The sequence below is a fragment of the Gymnodraco acuticeps genome, unplaced genomic scaffold (genome assembly GCF_902827175.1).
Source record: "Gymnodraco acuticeps unplaced genomic scaffold, fGymAcu1.1, whole genome shotgun sequence".
Taxonomy (NCBI): domain Eukaryota; kingdom Metazoa; phylum Chordata; class Actinopteri; order Perciformes; family Bathydraconidae; genus Gymnodraco; species Gymnodraco acuticeps.
The window spans coordinates 104997-129205 of record NW_022989921.1 but is presented as its reverse complement, the minus strand read 5'-3'; the positions used below and the strand labels follow the sequence as shown (position 1 = coordinate 129205).

The window sequence follows — 24209 nt, the reverse complement described above, 5'->3', positions numbered from 1 at the left end:
TTTTGCTTTTCAATGTTTGCCATTTCAAACCATGAGCTGGTTCAAATCATATTTGCCTTGATTTACAATATGTTCTCATTTGTGTTATCAGTCCAGTTTTGAAGCGGTTGTGCTTTTCTTTGCCACAGTCCACTTTGGACTATATGAAATATTTCAGGATTGCACTTTTAACACACTTCAAATGTTCTCACTTGCTTGGTTTCAAAACATAACAAATGCCATAATCTGTTCATTGGGACCATCAATGCTATTTTTCATTGCTGTTGCCACTATTGCTCATGTAAACCTACTGCTGCGCCCCCTGTAATCTCAGAGGCACCGTGAGTCATTTTGTTCTGGAGCCGGGCCTGTACACGGCCATATACTAAACACACTACAAAGCCCATTCCGTGTCCTGTTATTGTTTACTTCCTGTCTGCCTTCTTCTGGTGATTTATCTGACGTCCAGCGCTCCGTCTTTTAACCTAATTTCCTTTCTCTTTCTTGATCATCCTTAGCAACCTTCATTATAGTCCTTGACAGTGGTCTGTACTGCTGGATTAACAACGTGTCACGTGTTCTGAATTGACCAATCAGAATCGAGTTTTCAACTAAGCCGTGTAATACAAGTTGTTAGTAGCCTTAAGGGCCTACACAGTTGTTATGCTATACCACATTGCCCTTCACTGGATGTATAATGAGCTGCACTAAACTACATTTTAGCATTTCAAATACCTAGCCATTCTTTTGCGGTTATTTTGGTGAAAGTAACTCAAAAGTAGTGTAACTCATTAAATTTCAGAGACAGTAGTATTGTAATGTAACTTATTACTTTCAAAAGACAGTAATAAGTAATATGTAATATATTACATTTTGGAAGTAACTTGCCCAACACTGCTCGCCGCACAGTGAAGCATTCCCGCATTGACGTCACTTCCGGCTTCCCCCAAAACTTCAAAATGAGTCGAAGGAATTTCCCCGCGATGTTCGAAATTATTGATATTTATCGGAACGGTATCGCACCTTCTTTTTTAAGCTAACGGTTTGAGATTACTAGTAGCCCAATATGTCATTGCACAACAGTTGTTGGGAGGCTGTCACAGGCTCTTTAAGATAAGATAGGACTGTATTCATCCCGAAGGAAATTGTTGTGCGTTACAAAAATATATTTGATAAACTGAGTTTGGTGCGCTCACAACCCAAGTGAAATTGACCTGAGAATGTCTTTCAACACAAGAAAAAGCTGTGTCAATTTTTGACATCATTTAGCTTTTCACAGGTGATCAGCGACGTAAAGCTACCGCAAAGTCCCTTCTGCAGCTAACAAAGAGTGTATTCTCGTAGCGATTGCCACAACTGCACCGTGTTTGTTAGGAAAGTATCTTTTAGAAATGTATCAATAGACTCAAATATGTGACTTTATTGAGTGATTGGTGCACAGTATGCAATAAACATTATGAGTAACTGTAAGCGAAAAATGAAAGGATCTCGAAGTTAAACAACATTAGCATCTTCCCCTAGGCCTTATCACACTTGCATGTACAATTTGGCCCATAACACTGAACATGCTAGCAAGCACTAACAGCCAGACTCTGAATATCAAAACCTTGTTAGCAGTTAGTGCTACCACTATGCTAAATTGTTAGTAGCATTGCAATTACAGTAAAAAAAACAACCAATGTTGTCCTTTTAGACGTCTAATAATATCAAACTATTCAAATCCATCCTATTGAAAAAATAGGCCTTCACCAAAGCATGTAGACAAAGTGAAATACTTTTACAATCTAAGTCAATTTGCTTACATATGTATTGTGATAATGTCCCACACAGCTAGTTGGTTACAACAATCTACAGTGATGTCACAGGGATTTCAGGCAGCAAGTAGTTGAAGGTTAAGTACCTAAATGCTCTTGTTAATCCATATTCTATGGCTACAGTTGCCTCGTGGAAGAACAAAGATTTATTTTCTGTTAATTTCATTTTTTTTTCATTGAATAAATGAATGCATCTTTGTCTATCACACGTTGCTTCTGTAGAGCTCCCATCTGACTTTATTGTGAGCTTGTGTTTTCAAAAAGTAAATTGAGCATGTTTTATGAGACTGAACAGTCACATAGGGACTCTCTTAAAACCCAGGTAGGTGCAGAATAGGTTTCTCAAAAATAAAGAAATCAGGAAGGCAGTACTATGCATGACTAAAAGTGATAGTAGACTATATGTACTCTTTGATTAATACCTACTTAACTTGTACATGGGACAGGACTGCAAAGTACAGATGGGATATTCCTGATCATAATCAAACTTATATAAATGTGCACCAACATTAGTTATCAGAGTTCTCTATTCTCAATTTAAAAGAATAAACTGACAGTAAAGAAGTCTTATAACATATGTTGCTTGTGTCTTTGGTAGGCCTTCAATGTTTGTTTTATTATTTATCAACTAGTTACATAGTCATTTTGTAAATCAAGAAAATCCAATCCAAATAATTAAACAATTATAATTGCAATGTAAATAGTTTACACCCCATTGTATGTTTTACTTTTAAATGAATATTTATGGTGTGGTGTTGTCAATTCTTAAAATAATACAAGGATTGGAGCGGCCAGCAAACGATAAAAGACTTCTGTGTTGATAATAAAATAAACTAAAGCTCAAAGGCTTTTCAGGGCAATCGATTTGCAGTCAATCAGAGACGAGATTTCTGCACCCAGGCATGCAGAGACCACGCAGAAGCACGCTGGAGTTGAAGAGCAGTAGAAGTACCAGAGTGTAGGAATACTCTGTTACAGTAAAAGTCCTGCATTCAAAATGTTCCTCAAGTAAAAGTAGAAAAGTATTCTCATCAAAATATAGTTAAAGTAGCGACAGTAAAAGTAGTCGTTGTGCAGATTGGTCCATTTCAGAATAATATATATGATATGTTTTATAATGATTGATCATGAAAGTGTTCTCAAAGCTGGTGAAGGTGCAGCTAGTTTGAATGACTTTGTATACTGCAGGGTAGCTGGTGGATTTACTCCAGGTGGAACTAAAGTCTGTTCTATTTCCTCCTTACTGACCGCCAGAGGCAGTGTTTAGCACTGGATATCTTCTGTCTCGCGCATGCACAGGTCACGTATGGCCCCGGAAGGCATAAGTTCCGGTGTTGTCAACGAGTGCAGCCCTTTTTCATCTTCTCGCTGCACAGGTTACTACTTTATGAGTAGAAGCCAAGCTAGCATATTAAAATGTCGATTATTCAAGCTCATCACTACCTGTAGATATGCAAAAACAATGTTGGACACCGTAATCTTCTCTGGTCCCCTCCCCAATCTGATAAATGATGACATGTATAGCCGCATGTCATCATTTCAGCGCTGGTTGTCTTGGTGGTGCCCAGCAAACAATGTGGGCTTCGTAAATATTCGGACAGCCTTCTGGGGGAAACCTGGTCTGATTAAGAGAGACGGCATTCATCCTACTTTGGAAGGTGCACATCTCATTTCGGCAAACATTTCAGGGCTTTGTGGACTTAATCCATGACAAACTGGAGTTGAGACCAGGAGGAGGAGTCGCAGTCTTACACGCTTCTCTGCGCTCTTTCCAATAAAATACCCAATATTAGCGGTGTGTGTGTGTCTGCCCAAGGACAAGTTAAGGTAAAACCTAATAGAGGTGTCATACATAATAACCTAATCAAAGTAAATGTAACAACTACTACAGCGCAACAAAACAGGAAGATTAAATGTGGTCTCTTAAACATAAGATCTCTAGCATCTAAAGCAATATTGGTAAATGATTTAATATCAGATTATAATATTGATATATGCTGTCTCACTGAAACTTGGTTGAGACATGAAGAATATGTCAGCATAAATGAGGCCACTCCACCCAGCCATATCAATACTCATATTGCCCGAGGCACGGGCCGAGGAGGTGGAGTTGCAGCCATCTTTGACTCAAGTTTACTTATCAATACTAAACCAAAATTAAATTATACCTCCTTTGAAAGTCTCGTTTTTAGTCTTACGCATCCGACCTGGAAAACTTTGCAGCCAATCTTATTTGTTACAGTGTACCGTGCACCAGGTCCTTATTCAGAATTCTTATCTGAATTCTCTGAGTTTTTATCAACTTTGGTTCTTAAAACAGATAAAGTAATTATCGTAGGTGACTTTAATATTCATGTTGATGATGATAAAAAATAGCCTTACTGTTGCATTTAACTCTATATTAGATTCTATTGGTTTCCGTCAGAGTGTAAATAAACCAACCCACTGCTATAATCACACTCTCGACCTTGTTCTGACTTATGGTATTGAAATTGAGCAACTATTAGTTGAACCGCATAATCCTGCTTTATCCGACCATTTCTTAGTAACTTTTGAAGTACTGTTACAAGACTACAAAGCATTAGTCAAAAGCTCCTGCAGCAGAAACCTATCTGTTAATGCTATAGCCAAATTTAAGGAAGAGATTCCATCAATACTTAACTCGATAGCATGTCTGCATGTAAGGGAGGAAACTTATACAAAATGTACACCAACCCAAATTGATCATGTTGTTGATAGTGCTACAGATGCGTTGCGAATAAAATTGGACGCTGTTGCTCCTTTGAAAAAGAAGAAAATAAAACAACATAGATTAGCTCCATGGCATAATGCCCAAACCCGCAAAATAAAGCAAAAGTCGAGACAACTTGAAAGGATATGGTGTTCCACTAAACTTGAAGAATCTCGTTTAATTTGGCATATTACTCTCAATGAATATAAGAAAGCACTGCGTAAAGCAAGGGCAGCCTACTACTCTTCATTGATAGATGAGAATAAGAATAATGCAAGATATCTTTTCAGCACTGTAGCAAGGCTGACAGAGAGCCATAGCTTGATTGAGCCTTCTATTCCCATAGCACTCAGTAGCAATGATTTTATGTGCTTTTTTAATGATAAAATTGTTACTCTTAGAAACAAAATTAATGACCTCTTGCCTTTGACCAGTATAGTGTCATCAACAGCTCCCGGAAACGTAAGTTCTAATATTACACTAGATAGTAAACGAGAATGCTTTTCAGCCATAAACCTTGAACAATTAAATTCAATGATTCTCTCTTCTAAACCATCAACGTGTATGTTAGACCCAATTCCAACTAAGCTGTTGATGGAAGTTTTTCCATTAATTAGCACTTCTTTATTAAATATTATGAATATGTCTTTATTATCAGGCTATGTTCCACAATCATTCAAAGTAGCAGTGATAAAACCGCTTCTTAAAAAGCACAACCTAGATCCAGAGGTTTTAGCCAATTATAGACCTATTTCTAATCTCCCGTTCTTCTCAAACATTCTTAAGAAAGCAGTCGCAAAACAGCTGATTACTTAAAAAACAATGATTTATTTGAAGTTTTTCAGCCTAGCTTTAGAACACATCATAGCACAGACAGCTCTGGTTAAAGTCACAAATGACATTCTAATAGCCTCAGAGGGACTTGTCTCTATTCTTTTTTAGCTCGATCTCAGTGCTGCATTTGATACTATCGACCATGATATCCTATTGCAAAGACTAGAGCACTTAGTTGGCATACAGGGAACTGCTTTAGACTGGTTTAGGTCCTATCTATCTGAACGCTCTCAGTTTGTACGTGTCAACGATGAATCTTCCACGCAGACCAAAGTTAGCCATGGAGTGCCACAGGGCTCAGTGCTTGGACCTATTTTGTTCACACTATATATGCTTCCGTTAGGCAATATTATAAGGAATCATTCTGTAAATTTCCATTGTTATGCGGATGATACTCAACTATATTTATCAATCAAGCCTGATGAAACCAATTACCTAAATAAAATTCAATACTGCCTTAAGGACTTAAAAAACGTGGATGACCTTAAACTTTTTGATGTTAAAGGGGACCTATCGTGCAAAATGCACTTTTGTACATCTTGTATACATGAATATGTGTCCCTGGTGTGTCAGGGAACTCCCCAAGTGTCAGAAAACACAACCCTCTCTCTTTTCCTCCGTACCCAAATCTCTAAAAACGGGGCTGCAACGGAGCTGATACAGATTTGAATTTTCCTGACGTCAGAAAAGGGCTGCTCCGCCTATATGGGCAACTCTCCACCTATCAGGGGAATGGAGGGTCACGAACGTGTCCGTTCACACCGCTCGAAAGCGCTGGAGACGCTGTAGTACATATGCCAGGCCTGTAAGTGACGCTGTAGTCACAGAATCAGCCCTTGCAAAAACAGTGCTGGAATAGAGCGAAATGAGACATGGCTAAAATGCATGATCTGTTTGGTATTTTGAAAAAAAAAAAACTTCACTGACATGTTTTATATAGGTATGGCCCTACAATATATATTTCAAATATAGCATGATAGGTCCACTTTAAACACGGCTAAAACTGAAGTTATTGTACTTGGCCTGAAGAATCTACGAAACAAATTATCTAAAGATATACTAACTATGGATGGCATTAATTTGGCCTCCAGTGAGACTGTAAGGAATCTTGGTGTTATATTTGATCAGGATTTATCCTTTAACGCCCACATAACATCTATTTCAAGGACCGCCTACTTCCATCTACTTCCATTGCAAAAATCAGGCATATCTTGCCTCAAAACGATGCAGAGAAACTAGTCCTTGCATTTGTTACTTCAAGGCTGGATTATTGTAACTCCTTATTATCAGGGTGTACCAAGAAGTCAGTCAAGTCGCTTCAGCTGATTCAAAATGCTGCAGCTCGTGTACTAACCAAAGTTAGGAAAAGGGACCACATTACTCCTGTTCTGGCTGCCTTACACTGGCTCCCTATAGAACACAGGATATCATTTAAAATTCTTCTTCTCGCCTACAAAGCCCTTAATGGGCAGGCGCCATCTTACCTTAAAGAACTCATTATACCCTACTGTCCTACTAGGGCATTGCGTTCCAAGAATGCAGGGTTGTTGGTTGTGCCTAGAGTCTCTAAAAGCACAATGGGAGCCAGAGCCTTTTCTTATCAAGCTCCACATTTGTGGAATCAGCTTCCAGTTTGTGTTCGGGCGGCAGACACCCTATCCGTTTTTACACAAGATAGAATTGCAGTGGAGTTTGAAGCCGTGCACCCTGATCCGAACACCAACACACAAGTCCACACGCCTCTATATAATTGCATTTGTTGTTTGTTGTTAAATTATGCCAATTTAGAATTTAATTGCTATTGTAAGCTTTATTTGCTGATTTTTAAACTTCATTTAAGATTTACATTCGAAGTTTAAGACTAATTTAAGACTAATTGGCTTTAATTGTATCAATTAAAGCCAATGATTCTTATTGTAAGCTTTCTTTGCTGATTATAAATCTTAATTTAATAAATACATTCTTAGTCGACTCAACCAAAACACTCATTTTGAGTTATTCTTTCTTAAATAATTCAGGAATCATTGCTTGTAATAAGCATTTCTTTCTAGTTTTAAGTCCCATCACGGTCTTTCAGTAGCTAGATTTCATTAATTAATTATATTAAGAAATCCAGCCAAGCAAATTTGGCTCACCATTGGCAGATTTGTTTTGCTTGATAAAAGAACATCCGACTTGATTCAAGAATATTTTTCCTTGTTTTTGGAAGGGCTGTTTTTGCAGTGTGGTCATTTTAAACTGTTTTAAATGTTGATCAATGAGTTCCGTGCAATACTTCTACTTATATTTTTGTTGTGTGTGTGTTGTGTATACCACACCACAGTTGTCTCAATGGCAATGTGAAAAGGGAATAGACAGCTCTCGACAATGAATAAATATATATGAAATATCATTTCATCAGATTCTTAAATTGAGAAGTTGTTTGATGGTTTATTTCTTAAAATAAGAAAAAATAAATCTGTTCCATGCCGGGAATGTAAACCAATGCTTTAACTTGTTACTGGTTAATTCTAGCTCAATATAAGATAGCATTTTTTAATAAACAAAAGTAAGATATATTTTCTCAAAGTAAGAATACTTTTCTTAAACAAAACATTCTTAACAAGATAATTTGACTTTTTAGACGAAAAATAATAATTGTTTCCCAGAAACAAGTTTTTTTCACTTTCTTAAATTACTTTGTTGCAGTGTACTCTCTCTCCTCTCAATCAGTGATCGGGGCGTCACTCCCAGCTAAACCTACCACTTATCCTCTGTTCCCACAAGCCTATCATAGAGCATTGCTAACCCTTTAAATCTGCTCTCTCCCCTTCTGACAGCTGTCATTTCAGGAGACTGGACGCAGCCCTCCTCCACCCCTTCCACCTCCCAAATCCAGGGTCAAGCTTAAACCAGTCCTCTCCAGACCTCCATCAATCCCTTCATGCCTTCACCACCACCAGTGTCTAGACCCCAGGGGGGCTTCATCGGTTCGGTTTCCGCCCCGAATGATATTCCAGCACAACGGGGTCTAATCGGCAAACACCATTACATTCATCCGTGTATACCCGGCAATACATATATATTGTTACATCAAAACTGCCTCTCCTGATTGAAATTACAATAAACCCTAAAGTGATACTCACATGCATCAGTTATTAAAGTAAGTTAAACCCAATACTCACATGTATCAGTTATTAAAGTTAGTTAAACCCGATACTCACATGTATCAGTTACTGCTGGCGTTCTGCTTTCTCTTTGAGACCGGACCGACATTTTCTTTGTTTCTTCGTCACCGGCGCGCATTGCATCCTGGGATACGGTGGGCTGCGAGGAAGAGGACTCTTCAAATCCGGGAAAAGAAGAAGTCCGCTCTCCAACCCGCCCCTCCCCCCTCTCTTCTGTCTGTCCGCAGAATCAGAAGTCCTTTATTGATCCCACAGAGGGACATTAACATGGTTACAGCAACAGTGGAGATAGATGCTGCTCCCAGACCGTAGTGGACGAATACAGGGGAGGACTCTCTGCAGTCTTCCCGGACTGAAGCACCAGGCTTCGGCTTCAATAACCCACTCTGAAATGAAGCAGACAGGCAGGCTGTTCCTTGGGAGGCCGCTGTGTTTCCTCAGGACTTTGTTACACAGCTAACTGGAGACAGACTGATCACTGCTGCTACTCCCGGCCTCTTCCGGACACACACTACTCTCGCTCACTCTCGCTCTACACATGCACGCGCCACAAGCACACGCTACCCCCCCCCCCCCCCCCCCCTCTCTCTCTTAAAGGGATAGGCAACCCCACTCTGCATGACCCTGCTATTATTAGATAGATAGATAGATAGATAGATAGATAGATAGATAGATAGATAGATAGATAGATAGATAGATGGATAGATAGATAGATAGATAGATAGATAGATAGATAGATAGATAGATAGATAGATAGATAGATAGATAGATAGATAGATAGATAGATAGATAGATGGATAGATAGATACACTGAACAAATTAATACGTTGGATCAACTTAAAACAATTTCGCTAATTTGTTACAGCTATTTTTTTTAGTTTATTCCAAATAAATGTTTTGACCTCAAAAAATGTATTTGAATTAAGCAAAAGATATTGCTTCCGTCTAAGATATATATTTACATTCACACAAAGTAATAAGATGATTCATTCTGAAGACCGCACAACATTTATTACTTTGTTATAACTTAAGTTTTCCTTTTGGACTAACTTCATATTTATATTAGATCTAAGTAGAGTTTTTAAGTTTGAGAAAACTAATTGAAAAAAATACTTCATTTTGTTGCTGGCAATATTTTTTATTATAGCTTAATATATTTTATTGTATTACAAAGCAAACACTTTAATGTACATCAATACAATACGGTGTTTTGTTTACTGTAAACAAATTACATTTTGACTTAACACTTTGTTTAGCTCAGTTCACATAAAGACAGGAATATTCTCTTCAAAAGACCTTAACATTTATTGGGATGTCTTTAAAATGTATATCACCTATTCTGTTTTATAATCAAATACAATAGTTGCTTGATTAAAAATAAATACATAAATTAATTAATACAATTAATAGAGTAAATTATGCAAGCAATTTGCACTTATGTAAAAATTGAAGATGACTTTGAATTGTTTTTTTCAACAACAAAAAACATTTACAAAGCTCCCCTGACGCCTTAACCATACTTTGTAAAAATGTACCAGCATTTCACAACATTTAAAGGCCCTGACACACCAGGCCGAAATCGGACGTTTTCGTTAGTCAGACGACGAAGCGTGCCCTGTCGCCCAAACTCAATTTGGTGTGTCCTGCACCGTCGGCCGTGACACGCCTTATTTGGCCTTTATTACAGATCGGGCAGGGGGACGGATCGGGTAGTGACACTTGGTATCACCGGAAATTGATCTGTCTGCGCCATCTTGAGTAGCATCTCATGGCTCTTATTTCTGCCGGAGGACCGAGGATCGAGGAGCGATAATAGAGGAGCGATAACCGAGGAACAACCAGACCATCCTCTGATGAAATCCTCAGATACTCGCTCCGCCCCCTTACTGTGTATCGTTCACTGATTGGACGATGCAGGGCATGCACTGATCTGATGCTTCTTGACCTATGTTCTTGACATGAAAGCAGTTTCCCAGCGGAGTGAAGAAAATACATGAAACTCACAAGAGTCACTCCTCAGTTTATATTGTGTTTTGTTTAAATGAATGTATCATTTAGTTACAAATATGTGATATATCTGAACAACAAAGTGGTCAAAAATCATTTTATTCATTTATAGGAAACATTTTCATGATCGCTTTTTTCGTTTTAAGAATGGCGTTTATCTTTTTTCAGAATGAGTTCTTATTTTATGTAGGCTAATTTGGGTCTACAACAGATGATACAAATGTTTGTGTCAGTAAATGTGTGGCGGGGGTGTTTGTGAAAATAACGGGGACAGAGCTGGCTGCTGTCAGACGATCAGCTGTGCCGCGTCATCACAAACGGACGTCACTTCACGTGACGCTCCGGAGGAAAGGACGTCCCATTGCTCTTAAAACTCATTTCCCTGCTTCTCGTGGTTTCCTTGCATCTCTCCATGCTTACCTGGTGGGAGGGACTAAACGCAGGGAAACGACGCAAGTGAGGGACGCAAGGATTCCATTTAATCGACCTGAGATGCAGCCTCTGTGGTGTGTTCCATGGCCAAGACCCAGGAGAACACGGCGACGCAACAGTCGGCGTCGGCGAGTTCTCTGGTGACTGCTTGGTGTGTCAGGGACGTAACATTATTTTACAGTGACATATTGTAATCAACAAATACATGTAAAAAGGACTGTATCCTTGGATTTCACAGCATTTAACTATTATTTCACAATAAAATACTGCAATCAAAATCCTCTGTAATATCACAACAACATTGTAAAAATTGCAAGGATTTCACAGCATTTAAGAGTATCATATTACAGAGAAATATTGTAATCAAAAGCCCCTGTAATATCACAACAAAATATCTATAAAACTACAGTAAAATTGGATTTGACATTATTTAACTATTATTTCACAGTAAAGCACTGTACTCAAAATCATCTGTAATAGCACAACCCATTACTGTAAAATTTGAATTGTGCAGCATTGCACATGTGCAGAATAAACTATTCTAACCGGCGTGTGTCCGGAAGATTTGAACTGAGACATTCTATACACTGTAAAAAAAGATCCTAATTTTACAGAAAATAATTATTTTTTTATAGTAATTATCATGATTTTTTAAATAACTTGCAAAATCCTGTAAAATTACAGATATGAACTATAAATTAATATGAAGCCCCTAAAGGGACATGGAAAACGGAGAGAAAAAAAGTCAGGATAACGGGTTTGTATCTTGTGTGCACGAGAAACTAACCCGTTATCCTTACTTTATTTGTATTTTTGGAGAACGTTACCGATGCACCAAGGAGGAAGTGGAACACACAGGAGACAGCCATTTCACTGCAGACTGTTAGGCTATGTTTACGTGGGGAAATGACAGTGCATACATTATTTGAGAGATATTTCAAACTCAGACTTAATTGTATGGACATGTCGGCCAGGGGTGTAGAGCTATTTGTTTAAGCATCGGATTGGCAAAACAGGAGAGTCTGTAAACCAGTCTGCTTTGATGAATTAATGTCTGTGACTCTCAGAGTGCTGCACGCAGCTGGTTTAAAGGGAAACAAACACTCAGAACACACACACACAGAGCCAGTCTGAGTACGAAATATATCTCAAATAATGTATGCAATGTCATTTCCCCACGTAAACATAACAGTCTGCAATGAAATGGTTGTTTCCTGTGCTCACGAGAAAGTATCTCATGCGCATGAGTTAGTATCTCGTGCGCATGCGAAACTTTCTCGTGCGCACGAGATACAAACCCGTTATCCTGACTTTTTTTTTTCCTCTGTTTTAAAAAAAAAAATGTATCTCCCCTTAGGGCAGGGGTTCTCAAAGTGCGGCCCGCGGGCCAATGGCGGCCCTCGGAAATGTTTCTGGTGGCCCGCGATAGTTAATGTGACACGCTGAAATGCATGCGTTATATTTTAATCCTCCATGGTTGTATCTAGTAAGAATTAGAATGGAATTTAAGAATGGTAAAACTGCGCCGCCTGGGTTGTCATTCCTAAATTATGAATGACAGCTTGTGGAAAGTCTGCTAGACTACTGGTTGCATGGCAACTAGGCATCTCGCGAGTTGCGGTAATTGGTTAGTACAATAAAGAAAGGATTTGTTTTGGAGTTATTTTGTTTTCCGTTTTTTCTTGGGCGGCCCTCAATCCAATATTGGGTACCTAAATTGGCCCTCACTCGTCAAAACTTTGAGAACCCCTGCCTTAGGGGCTCCATAAATTAACAACCCAAAACATTATTTTAAGTATTTTGACAATAACAACAAATAATATTTATTTAATTTTTTTAATGTAAATGTACTATATAATATTTACAGTATTTTTGCACTTTCAGAAAATACATGCAGATGTACGTAAAATAAAAATTATTGGCTGCAATTAAATATGTAACTCGTGATATGAAAGTGTATTACTATTATAAGACTTTAAGATATTTCTTTTTAATTTTAAGGTGAACATTAAACTGTAAAAAAAAGTGTCAAATAAAAAAAACGTAAAATGTAAGTATAACATTTTTTTACATAAATCATTTTCTCAATATTCGATTGAATCCACCACAAACACAAAATATCCAATGTTGAAACAAAAGTAAATAAATATGTTTTCATTAAATTCCTAACTTACTATATTGTAAACATCTACAATTGACAATATAATTTAAACAAATACAAATCATAGAAAGTGGAGAAATCTCTGCAGGGAGGACCAAGGTTTAAAACACACACTGTTATTTACTCAACAATAAGTCACAGTTATCCTTGTTTTATTTATGTGTTATGTTGCTGAGTTTTTTTTTCTTCCATTGGTCAATATACAGTAATAAGCCTTATAGTCTTACATGCAGTAGGCTTATAATGTATGGTTTTCGGATTCTGGCCGACAGCCAGAGCTACGGCACTTGAAATAGAATTCAGCCAAAACACGGCAGACAAGTTAGGCATGTTTGGAATGAGTCCACAACACTCCTGATTGGTTAAAATAAACGTCATCGAAGAAACCTGCCAATGAGAACTGTCAGCGCCTGTCGTTCACATTTGAAACATCCACATCAGTTTGAGCGGGTCTCCTCCTGCGAGATACTGCTGTCTGTATTTCTGCTGCAGGAGTTTATGGATTAATATCGGGATTGTTTTACATCTACACGTTAAATATGAGCATCGGGACGTCAACAAAGAACAGAAGACTTGAGATCTGGTGAGTCCTGCAACTGTAATGGAGTTAAACATGTATTTAGATAATCCTCAGTTTGTGAATGTTTTATTTTTTATTTAAGGTTACGTTTCTTCTAGTTAGCTGAGTTTCTTCCCGTTAAGTGGGTATGCATCATGAATAGGTTGTTAAATGTTAAGAAGCCCTGAGATCTCCTCTCTGGTAAACAAAAACACCCTGAAAACTCTGGCAGGAGCACTCATTCAAGGGTACTATGACTATGCTTGCACGTCATGGTACCATAGCACCTCCAAGGCGCTAAAAATAAAACTTCAAACATCGATACAGCGATACACAGCCAAACACAGCCAAACACTGCTGAGCACACACAAAGTCACAGCCAAAGTAAAAACAATAAGTGTGGCTTGATATTGAGTAAGAAAAAGGTTGATAAACGCTGTGAGAATGGGTCTGCAGAGAGAATGGGTCTGCAGAGAGAATGGGTCTGCAGAGAGAATGGGTCTGCAGAGAGAACGGGTCTGCAGTGAGAATGGGTCTGCAGTGAGAATGAGTCTGCAGAGAGAATGGGTCTGCAGAGAGAATGGATCTGCAGTGAGAATGGGTCTGCAGAGAGAATGGGTCTGCAGAGAGAATGGGTCTGCAGAGAGAATGGGTCTACAGAGAGAATGGGTCTGCAGAGAGAATGGGTCTACAGAGAGAATGGGTCTGCAGAGAGAATGGGTCTGCAGAGAGAATGGGTCTACAGAGAGAATGGGTCTGCAGAGAGAATGGGTCTGCGGAGAGAATGGGTCTGCGGAGAGAACGGGTCTGCAGAGAGAATGGGTCTGCAGAGAGAATGGGTCTGCAGAGAGAATGGGTCTGCAGAGAGAATGGGTCTGCGGAGAGAATGGGTCTGCGGAGAGAACGGGTCTGCAGAGAGAATGGGTCTGCAGAGAGAATGGGTCTGCAGAGAGAATGGGTCTGCAGTGAGAATGGGTCTGCAGAGAGAATGGGTCTGCAGAGAGAATGAGTCTGCAGAGAGAACGGGTCTGCAGAGAGAATGGGTCTACAGAGAGAATGGGTCTGCAGTGAGAATTTCGCAGCGATCCCAACTGTCTGTTATCAGCCTGCAGCCCGGGAGGAGAAATCAGCAGAGCTGCCTGCACTGAGTGTGTGAGGAAGTCCGTGGATTGGTCAATTTGGACCAATCAGCGGGGGCTTAACGTAACGGCTCCGCGGACGTAACGTAACGGCTCCACGGATTGGTCCATTTCGTTCCGGGGGACGACATGACATCATGATGTACCCGGAAGAATCAAATGGACAGTGACGTATCTCCAACGAGGCGTTTTGGGGAGGTATTTTCTGTTTTAGAGTTTTACTCGCTACAGGGTGTACTTTGAGGGTTTTGACTCTGCACACCGTTTACATGCATAAAAACCTTCATAACACACAAGGGGACGGGTAATAACCGGAAAAGCATGACATGTCACCTTTAAGGTATTTGAATGTAACATTTTAAGACAATGGATTTTGAAAAGAGAAGAACCATCTGTAACATTACAGTGTTTTCCTGTAAAATCTTTAAGGACAATTCCTGTTTATTAATTGCTTTTGCACTTTATTTCAGTTAAAGTGTTTTACTTTAATTTAAGGGTTTTTGTTTGGGGTTAAGTATATTGTCAGAATAAGTGAGAAATGGATTTAACTTCTGTTAGACAGCTATCATACTGAATACATATTTACTGTGAATGTATGCAAAAATGTATGGCATATGGCTGTCTAACAGAAGTTAAATCCATTTCTCACTTATTCTGACAATGTACGTAACCCCAAATAAAAGAACCCAATAAAAAGAGTTGTTAAATAATAGTGAAGTCACGTTGTAATAACAATAATTAATCTCTCAAGTTTTATTTTTCAGCTTTGCCAAAAGCCACTGTGTCAAGTGTCCTACTTGGGTTGCCGTCCGGAGTTGTCCAATATGGACCATCTCGCACATGCGCAGTACAGATCGGGCAGGGGGACGGATCAGCTCCCGACTTCCGCGGCTCTGAGTCCCCATGAGTCTGCAGGAAGTTTCACTGAGCCAAACGATAACTTCTGGAAGCTATCCTACTTGCTAAAGGGTAGGCAGATGGACTGGGGTACGTTGTAATGTGATTTTACATGTTATAAGGAGAGTAGCGAGTGACGCAATTTATAGTTTTAATTTGTACGTCACACCAGGTGTAGGACTCAAAGGACTCGGGTTAATGGAGAGGGGAGACTCGTCACGACCAGCTCATTTCTAGGATCCGGGTTAATGATCCGGATGAATCAGGACTTGCCCATCTCTATTGTGCATCAGTGTTTAATAAACGAGAGCAAGTCAACCTACACGTTGGTCCAATCCTTTCCTATACTAGAGCCTCTATATAAGTTATAGTGAACACTTATAACAATAGAACATGGTGTCAGAAGTGAAAACGAGACATTAACAAGTCAATGTTAGTGTCCAGCGGACCAAAAAGTACCTCAGGTTTAGTGCCGTCTATTATTTTTTCCGTGGAACGCCGAGGGAGAGGCTAAAGCTAGCTAGCGCACCACGATGAACCAGTTTCAAGTCTCACCACCGGATAAGTTCACTTTCAAGGCAGATGACTGGCCTAGGTGGATAAAACGCTTTGAAAGATTCCGCATTGCGTCTGGATTAGAGACACAACCGAACGAGAATCAAGTGAATGCCCTCATCTACACTATGGGAGAGGAGGCAGAGGACATACTGACTTCTCTGCACTCAAGCCCCGAGTAAGCGAGTGAGTACGTGACAGTTACTGGAAGACTGGATGGACACTTTGTGGCCCGAAGAAACATCATTTTCGAGAGGGCAAAGTTGAATCAGAGACAGCAGGAGCTGGGCAAGTCGGCTGACAGCTTCCAGCGCTGCATTGCCTGGCGGAGCACTGTGGATATGGCGCTCTTCATGATGAAATGGCGAGAGACAGAATTGTGGTCGGTTTGAAAGATAAAAGACTATCAGAACAATTACAAATGGATCCTGAACTGACGCTATAGAGAGAGCAATACATAAAGCTAGACAAAGTGAGCTGGTAAAGAGGCAACAATAAATGCTCAAAGTTAATTTCAGGACAGACATCGCCAGCACACAGCTCGACAGCGTGCACGCGCGGCAACAGTTTTGGCGCACGTCCGAAGCACGTTAAAACACACAAAGAGAAAAGAGCACCGCAGGATAAACAAACACAATGCAGAAGATGTGGAGATGCAAGAGGGCACAGTTTGCAGCAGTGTCCAGCAAAGGATGCAATGTGCAACCTCTGCAGAAAACAAGGCCATTACGCCAGAGTGTGCAGGAATAAAAAAAGGCAAGAGTGGAACGTTGCAACAGTGACTGGGGAAACAGATGATGATGTTGCATTCCTGGGCTCAATATCAGATGACATAAGGAGCAATCCTTGGATGACAGACACCAATGTGGACAGCTACAATGCAGTGTTTCAAATCGACACTGGAGCAGATGTTACTGCAGTTCCTCATACACTGTACACTCAGAGCCAGTTCAACAGGCTGATGAGCCCAACAAGGGTTCTGAAGGGGCCAGGAAAGGAGCTTTTGAAGGTAAAGGGTAAAGGAAAGTTTGAAGCCACTCTGAGTAAAAATGATAAAAGCATAAATGAGGATGTATATGTGGTTGAAGGGCTGGCCATGCCACTGTTAAGCGGGTCAGCTGCTCTAGCACTACACTTAATAAACATTAACATTGTTCTGGAGTCGGGGGCACAGCCGTTTTCCCTTGCAACCCCTAGGCGCATTTCTCTCCCACTCTTTGCTAAGGTTAAAGAGGAGTTAGACCGCATGGAGCAGCAGGGTGTTATCTAAAAGGTGGAGAAGCCCACAGAATGGTGTGCACCCATGGTCGTGGTGCCCAAGCGCACGGGCAGGGTGAGAATATGCACTGACCTCACTGAGCTGAACAAATCAGTGTTGAGAGAAAAACATCCCCTCCCCTCAGTTGAGCACACCCTAGGACAGATCGCTGGAGCTAAAGTGTTTTCAAAGCTTGATGCAAATGCAGGATTTTTGCAGATTCCACTGTCCAAGGAATGATCTCTGCTAACAACTTTCATAACTCCATTTGGGCGATACTGCTACAACCGTCTGTGCTTCGGAATATCATCAGCACCAGAACACTTCCAAAAACGAATGTCACGTATCCTGGAGGGCCTGGGAGGTGTTGTGTGTCAGATGGACGACGTGCTCATCTGGGGAGCCACACAAAAAGAGCACGATGAGAGGCTGAAGAGGACGCTATCACGACTGCAGGAAGCAGGAGTGACACTTAACGACAAGTGTGAGTTCTCAAAAAGCAGAATAAAGTTTCTGGGGCAAGTTATATAGGCATCTGGAGTCAGCGCAGACCCAGACAAGATTACCGCTGTGAAAGCCATGACAGAGCCCAGTAATGTCAGTGAGGTGAAACGCTTTCTGGGGATGACAAATCACCTTGGGAAACACCTACCCCACCTGGCTGAAAAAACTCATCCTCTCAGAGACTTGTTAAAGAAAACAAACATGTGGGCCTGGGGGCAACAACAGCAACAGGCCTTTGACAGCATCAAAAAGGATCTGACGACACCCCCGGGACTAGCACTGTATGACCCAAATGCTGAAACTCTTGTCTCTGCGGATTCATCTTCATACGGGATGGGTGCCGTGCTTCTGCAGCGACAAACAGGCATCGAATTGCGACCTGTAGCATATGCTTCAAGATCTCTCAGCAGCACTGAACAGAGATATGCCCAGATTGAAAAGGAGGCTCTGGCATCAACTTGGGCCTGCGAGAGGTTTGCAGAGTTCCTCATCTGGAAAAGTTTCCACATTGAGACTGATCACAAGCCTTTGGTTCCTCTGCTAGGCTCAAACAGCTTGGATGAACTCCCACCACGCATACAGCGTCTTCGCAGGCGACTGATGCGATTCTCCTACACCATATCACATGTGGCAGGCAAAGACATATGTACTATCCAGGGCTCCTGTCAGCAACATAAATGAGGGGCTTCATGAAAATGAAACCAATCTGTACGTGGACTCAGTCATAGCAAGCCTGCCAGCTACAGAAAAGAGACTCAGGGAAATACAGACACACCAAGACAAGAACACCATACTCCAACAGTTAAAAAGGTACTGTGTAGAGCAGGTGTCTCAGACTCCAGGCCCGCGGGCCAGACGCGGCCCGCGAGACAGTTTCTCGTGGCCCCGTTGTTGATATCATGTAATAGTGTTAATATGGCCCTCGCGTTTACGTTTTAATTACATTTTTGGATTGATCCCGCTGCTGGCAGGGAACTGCTGCGCGCAGTTCCCTCGCCCCTCCCCCCTCCGAGGGAACTCCGCCACGTCAATCAAATGCGTGCAGCGAGTGATCCAAAAGTGACACAGAGTGGAAGGAAAATATATCGCCCAGTCATGTCTACATCAAAACTTTCAGGGAAAAGAAAAGTCGATGATGACCACAGAAGATTTCAGGAGAAGTGGGAGACTGAATATTTTTTTGTCGAGTACAGGGGAAACGCAACGTGCCTTATATGCACAGAGAAAATCGCTGTATACAAGGAGTATAACGTCAAACGTCACTACTCAACTAAACATGCAGAGTATGCAAAATACCTGGGAGACAAGAGAGAGAAAAGAGTCACAGAGCTAAAACAAATTCTATGGAAGCAACAAAATCTCTTCAAGAAAGAAAGAAAGCAATGAGGCTGATTTAGCAGTCGAAGCTAACTATGTGGTGAGTGAGATGATTGCTAAGGCGGGAAAGCCGTTTACGGAAGGCGAGTTTATAAAAAAGTGCATGTTGCAGGTATAGTCTGTCCGGAAAAGAAGGGTCAGTTTAACAACATCAGCCTGTCAGCTAACACAGTGGCAGAGCGCATTTCTGACTTATCAAGTGACATATATGATCAGCTGTGCGACAAAGCCAAACTTTTCCGTGCATACTCTGTGGCTCTTGATGAGAGCACGGACATCACTGACACCGCTCAGCTCGCAATGTATGTCCGTGGTGTTGATGACAAGTTTGAAGTGACAGAGGAGTTGCTTACAGTGAAACCAATGCATGGCCAGACCACCGCTCAGGAGATATTCCAGCAACTGTGTGATGCCATTGCGGATATTGGTCTGCCATGGAAGAGGTTTGTTGGAATTACGACCGACGGAGCGCCATCAATGACAGGGAGGAAAAATGGGCCGGTGGCACTTGTTCAAAGAAAACTGGAGGAGGAGGGTGTGGAGGAGGCTATTGCTCTGCACTGCATTATCCATCAGCAGGCCCTTTGCAGCAAATGCTTGAAGTTTGACAATGTGATGTCTGTTGTTGTGAAATGCATCAACCATATCAGATCCAGGGGCTTAAAGCACCGCCAGTTCCGTGCTTTTTTGGAGGAAATTGAGTCAGAATATGAGGATGTGCTCTACTTCACAGAGGTGCGTTGGCTCAGCAGGGGAAACGTCCTGAAGAGGTTTTTTGAGTTGAGAACAGAACTGGAAGTATTCATGCTGGAGAAGGGTGGGATGGCTGTTCCCGAGCTGAGTGATCCCAAATGGCTCATGGACTTAGCTTTTCTTGTTGACATCACACAGGAGCTGAATGCACTGAATAAGAAGTTGCAGGGCCAGGGCCAGCTTGTCAGTGCAGCATATGACAATGTCAAAGCATTCTCTACAAAACTGGTGTTATGGAAAGCCCAGCTCCCTCAGAAAAACCTCTGCCATTTCCCAGCATGCAAGGCTCTCATGGACAAGGGCACAGCATTCAGTGGTGAGAAGTATGTTGATGCCATTGTGAAGCTACAGGAGGAATTTGATCAGCGGTTTCCAGACTTCAAGACACACAGAGCCACTTTCCAAATGTTTGCAGACCCCTTCTCCTTTTATGTGGAAAATGCCCCTGGTGTGCTTCAAATGGAGCTCATTGACCTGCAGTGCAATTCTGAGCTCACAGCCAAGTTCAGGGAAGTGAATGGGAAAGCAGACAAGCTTGGACAGTTCATGAGAGAATTGCCCCCCTCCTTCCCTGAGCTTTCCAGGATGTTCAAGCGGACCATGTGCCTTTTTGGGAGCACATATATGTGTGAACAGCTCTTCTCCACCATGAACTTCAATAAGTCAAAGTACAGGTCCAGACTTACTGATGAACATCTTCAAGCCATACTAAGGGTTTCAACTGCTTCCTCCCTCAAACCAAATGTGGCTCAGCTGTGTGAGAGGAAGCGCTGCCAGGTCTCTACCAGCAAGGAGTAGGCAAGAGCAACTGTAAATAGTTATGTTGTGAAGAACCGTTCATGTTAAGAAGATGTTGAAGAACTGTTAATGTTGTATTTTTTAATAAATATTTTGTGGAATACTTGAAGTTGCCCAGACTCTACGTCCAGCGGCCCCCAGGTAAATGGAGTCTGAGACCCCTGGTGTAGAGGGATGACCGGACAAGTTTTCTATTGAGAGTGTTTCAACCCTATCTGCCACTCTCAGGTGAGCTCACAGTTCAAAATGGTCTCCTACTTTATGGTAGCAGGATAGTGATCCCTACATCGCTCAGAGCCGACATGCTCACCAAGCTGCATGAAGGTCACATGGGCATAACCAAATGCAGAGAAAGAGCCAAACAGTCTGTGTGGTGGCCAGGACTCAGCAAGGAGTTAACAAAAGTGATAGAGAACTGTGACACATGTAACCGGGAGAGAACAAACCTCAGAGAGACATTGATGCCTACTGAGTTCCCACCGAGACCATGGTCTACAGTGGGAGCAGATCTGTTTCAATTAGACAACAAACATTATTTGGTCATTGTTGACTATTTTTCAAGATTTTTTGAAGTGGCAAAATTAACTTCCACAACATCAGAGGCAGTTATCACACACTTCAAGTCTATCTTTGCACGACATGGGTGCCAAAAATAGTGCGCTCAGACAATGGACCACAGTTTGCATCCGAGCCATTCAGGACGTTTGCCCAGGACTGGAACTTCAGTCATGTGACATCCAGTCCCCACTTCCCTCAGACCAATGGAGAAGCGGAGCGGGCTGTGAGGACAATCAAAGGTCTCCTTAAGAAATCAAGTGATCCATATCTTGCCCTCGTGGCCTACCGTGCTACTCCTCTGGCAAATGGATACAGTCCCACAGAGCTTCTCATGGGGAGGAAGATAAGGACACTCGTTCCTGTCATTCCATCACAGCTCAACCCAGGATGTGCTGATATGATACATTTGAAATTGACAGAACAAAGTTACAGACAAAAACAGAGACAAAACTATGATCGCAGACACAGAGCACATGATATGCTGCACCTGCAAGCCGGCGAACATGTGTTGATCAAAGATACACATGAGAAGGGCACAGTGTGTGTCAACAGCAGGCCCACCATCGTTGAGACACCCAGGGGCACTGTCCGTAGAAACAGATACCACCTCTCTTCAACCCCTGAGGGTCCTCGATTATCTGATAACACCACACCTGTAAACACCACTACTGAGGCAGCATGCACTCCTGCCACACCAGAAGTCCAGCATGACTCGAGTCAGCAAAGCACAGTGTGTGAGAGACGTTTTCCTGCCAGAGTCAGGGCGCCTCCTGCACATCTAACAGACTTTGTGCGTTCATAGCCAGGACACTGAGTGGTCAATGGGGCAGAATAATCCCCACACTCAACTGGAGGGTTTAGGTAGTCCACCCCATCCCTCCATAGTTAAAACTAAATACATGAATAAAAAGAAGTGCAGAAGTTGAATGTATTAATAAGAATTCTGCAGTTAGACAGAACTATATGTTGCAGTGTTTTCAGAAATACACGTTGATAAAGTGTTTCATATTTTGCACTATGTTAAGACCTAGAAAAAGCCTTTAGTGTCTGTTACGTTCCCTATTTAGGCTAGGGGCAAGTTTAAATGGGCAACCAAACTAAGGGAGGACTGTAAAAAGTGAGTCTAAACGCATACAGGCAAAATAAATACTATTATACTAAATAAAGAACGAAACAACCCTCACTTTAACAGTGGTACAACTAACCAAATAATCTATACACAACACAGCTAAACTAAGGGCAACAGTCACAACATCAGAAACTATACTCTAAACACTAACTAAGCTACTCTACACACGAGTTTTACCACAGTTAACAGAATTCTCTAAGAGCAAGTAGCGAGAGGCGTCTGTTCCTCAACAGAGCCTCCAGAGTGGTGATAGTCCGCGGCCTTTGTACTCCTCCCCAGCAGGTGTGCGCCGGCTGTGCGCTGCGATTGGACGACGTCAATCCAATCACCATCTTCAGAGGCGGACCAGGAGATGGGCAGCCAATGATGTTGGAGCAACCACACAGCTCATTTACATAAACACACACACAGCTGAAAACACTCACAGACAGATTAATGAGCAGACAAACAGCAACCGTAACAGTGTCTTTAATAATATCCATCTTGGTAAACTTGAGATGTAATGCTGTTATACATGTATTGTTCATTAGAATGAATACAAGTTAAGAAATGGTTTAATATCAGCTTCAGAGGCTTGTGTTGTCCATACACATCCTCTCCACAGGTAAGGTCTCCTATTTAGAAAGGGGGATGTAGTATGAGGCATAATAGGGTAGGAACCTTTATGATGTAACGTGTTGTGCATCGGTGATTAAGAAACGAGAGCAAGTCAACCTACACGTTGGTCCAATCCTTTCCTATACTAGAGCCTCTATACAAGTTATAGTGAACACTTATAACAATAGAACATATACCGCACTCTCAATGAATCAAAGTAAATACTGTATATAAGTGGTCATGAACACATCTGTCCATCAGACAGAGGGCTGCTGTGCCTCCTGTCATCATTAATGGACGTCTCTTTAAAATGACCGCTCAGAGGAGAGGACGACGTCAATCCAATCACCTCATGCTGCTTCCCCTCCTCTCTCCTCGGCTCCCCCCCTCAGTCCTCCGCTCGCATCTCCTGTGGGCGGGACTAACTCACGAGGATAGGAGTCGAGGAGGGGAAATTTAAGAATTGAGAAGCCTCTCATGTATCCTTAAATATCCTTGCGTCAGCGTATCACGTGTTGGGCGCGCTCTCTTCTGACCATATTTGGAAGTACAGCTTCCGACAGGTTCAACCTCCACCGACTGGCTGCGACTGCAGATGGACCCTTCTCGGACTCTGAGGAAAATATTAGTTGTGGCCAAATGGCGGTACTACACTTCCGTTGCTGGGCCCGGAAACACTTTTCCCCATTGACTTACATTGGGAAAGAGTAATCTGTAAATCATTTGATCATTTTTTTAAAACTAAATAAACTACCCAGTATGAACGTTTGTATAGCCCTTATTAAAAACATTCGGTCCTCAAGTTGTAAAATGTGCTAATAACGTTATACTGAGAGTTATTTCCCTCGGCATTATGAACGCGCATCTAACCCATGGGACCGCGCTGCCCGGCACGTTCATGTTACGTGTTCAGCACTAAATGAGTTTCTCTTTACCCATGGATGCACAATAACAACGGAC

The 24209-nt window shown here is 41.6% G+C and overlaps 1 protein-coding gene across 4 annotated transcripts in view; it reads right to left on the bottom strand.

The window, feature by feature from the left end:
* The window catches only part of LOC117542279 (zinc finger protein Xfin-like), a 134891-nt gene that overhangs the window by 24524 nt on the left and 86158 nt on the right, over positions 1 to 24209 (bottom strand). For 2 of the 4 annotated variants that reach the window (XM_034209845.1, XM_034209847.1), the window contains exon 1: positions 8562 to 8702. The exons of the other annotated variants lie outside the window; for them this stretch is intronic. In XM_034209845.1, the coding sequence (XP_034065736.1) occupies positions 8562 to 8643 (82 nt within the window). In that variant the 5' untranslated portion in view covers positions 8644 to 8702. Of the gene's footprint in view, positions 1 to 8561; positions 8703 to 24209 lie in introns of those variants that run through there. 4 annotated transcript variants of the gene reach the window in all.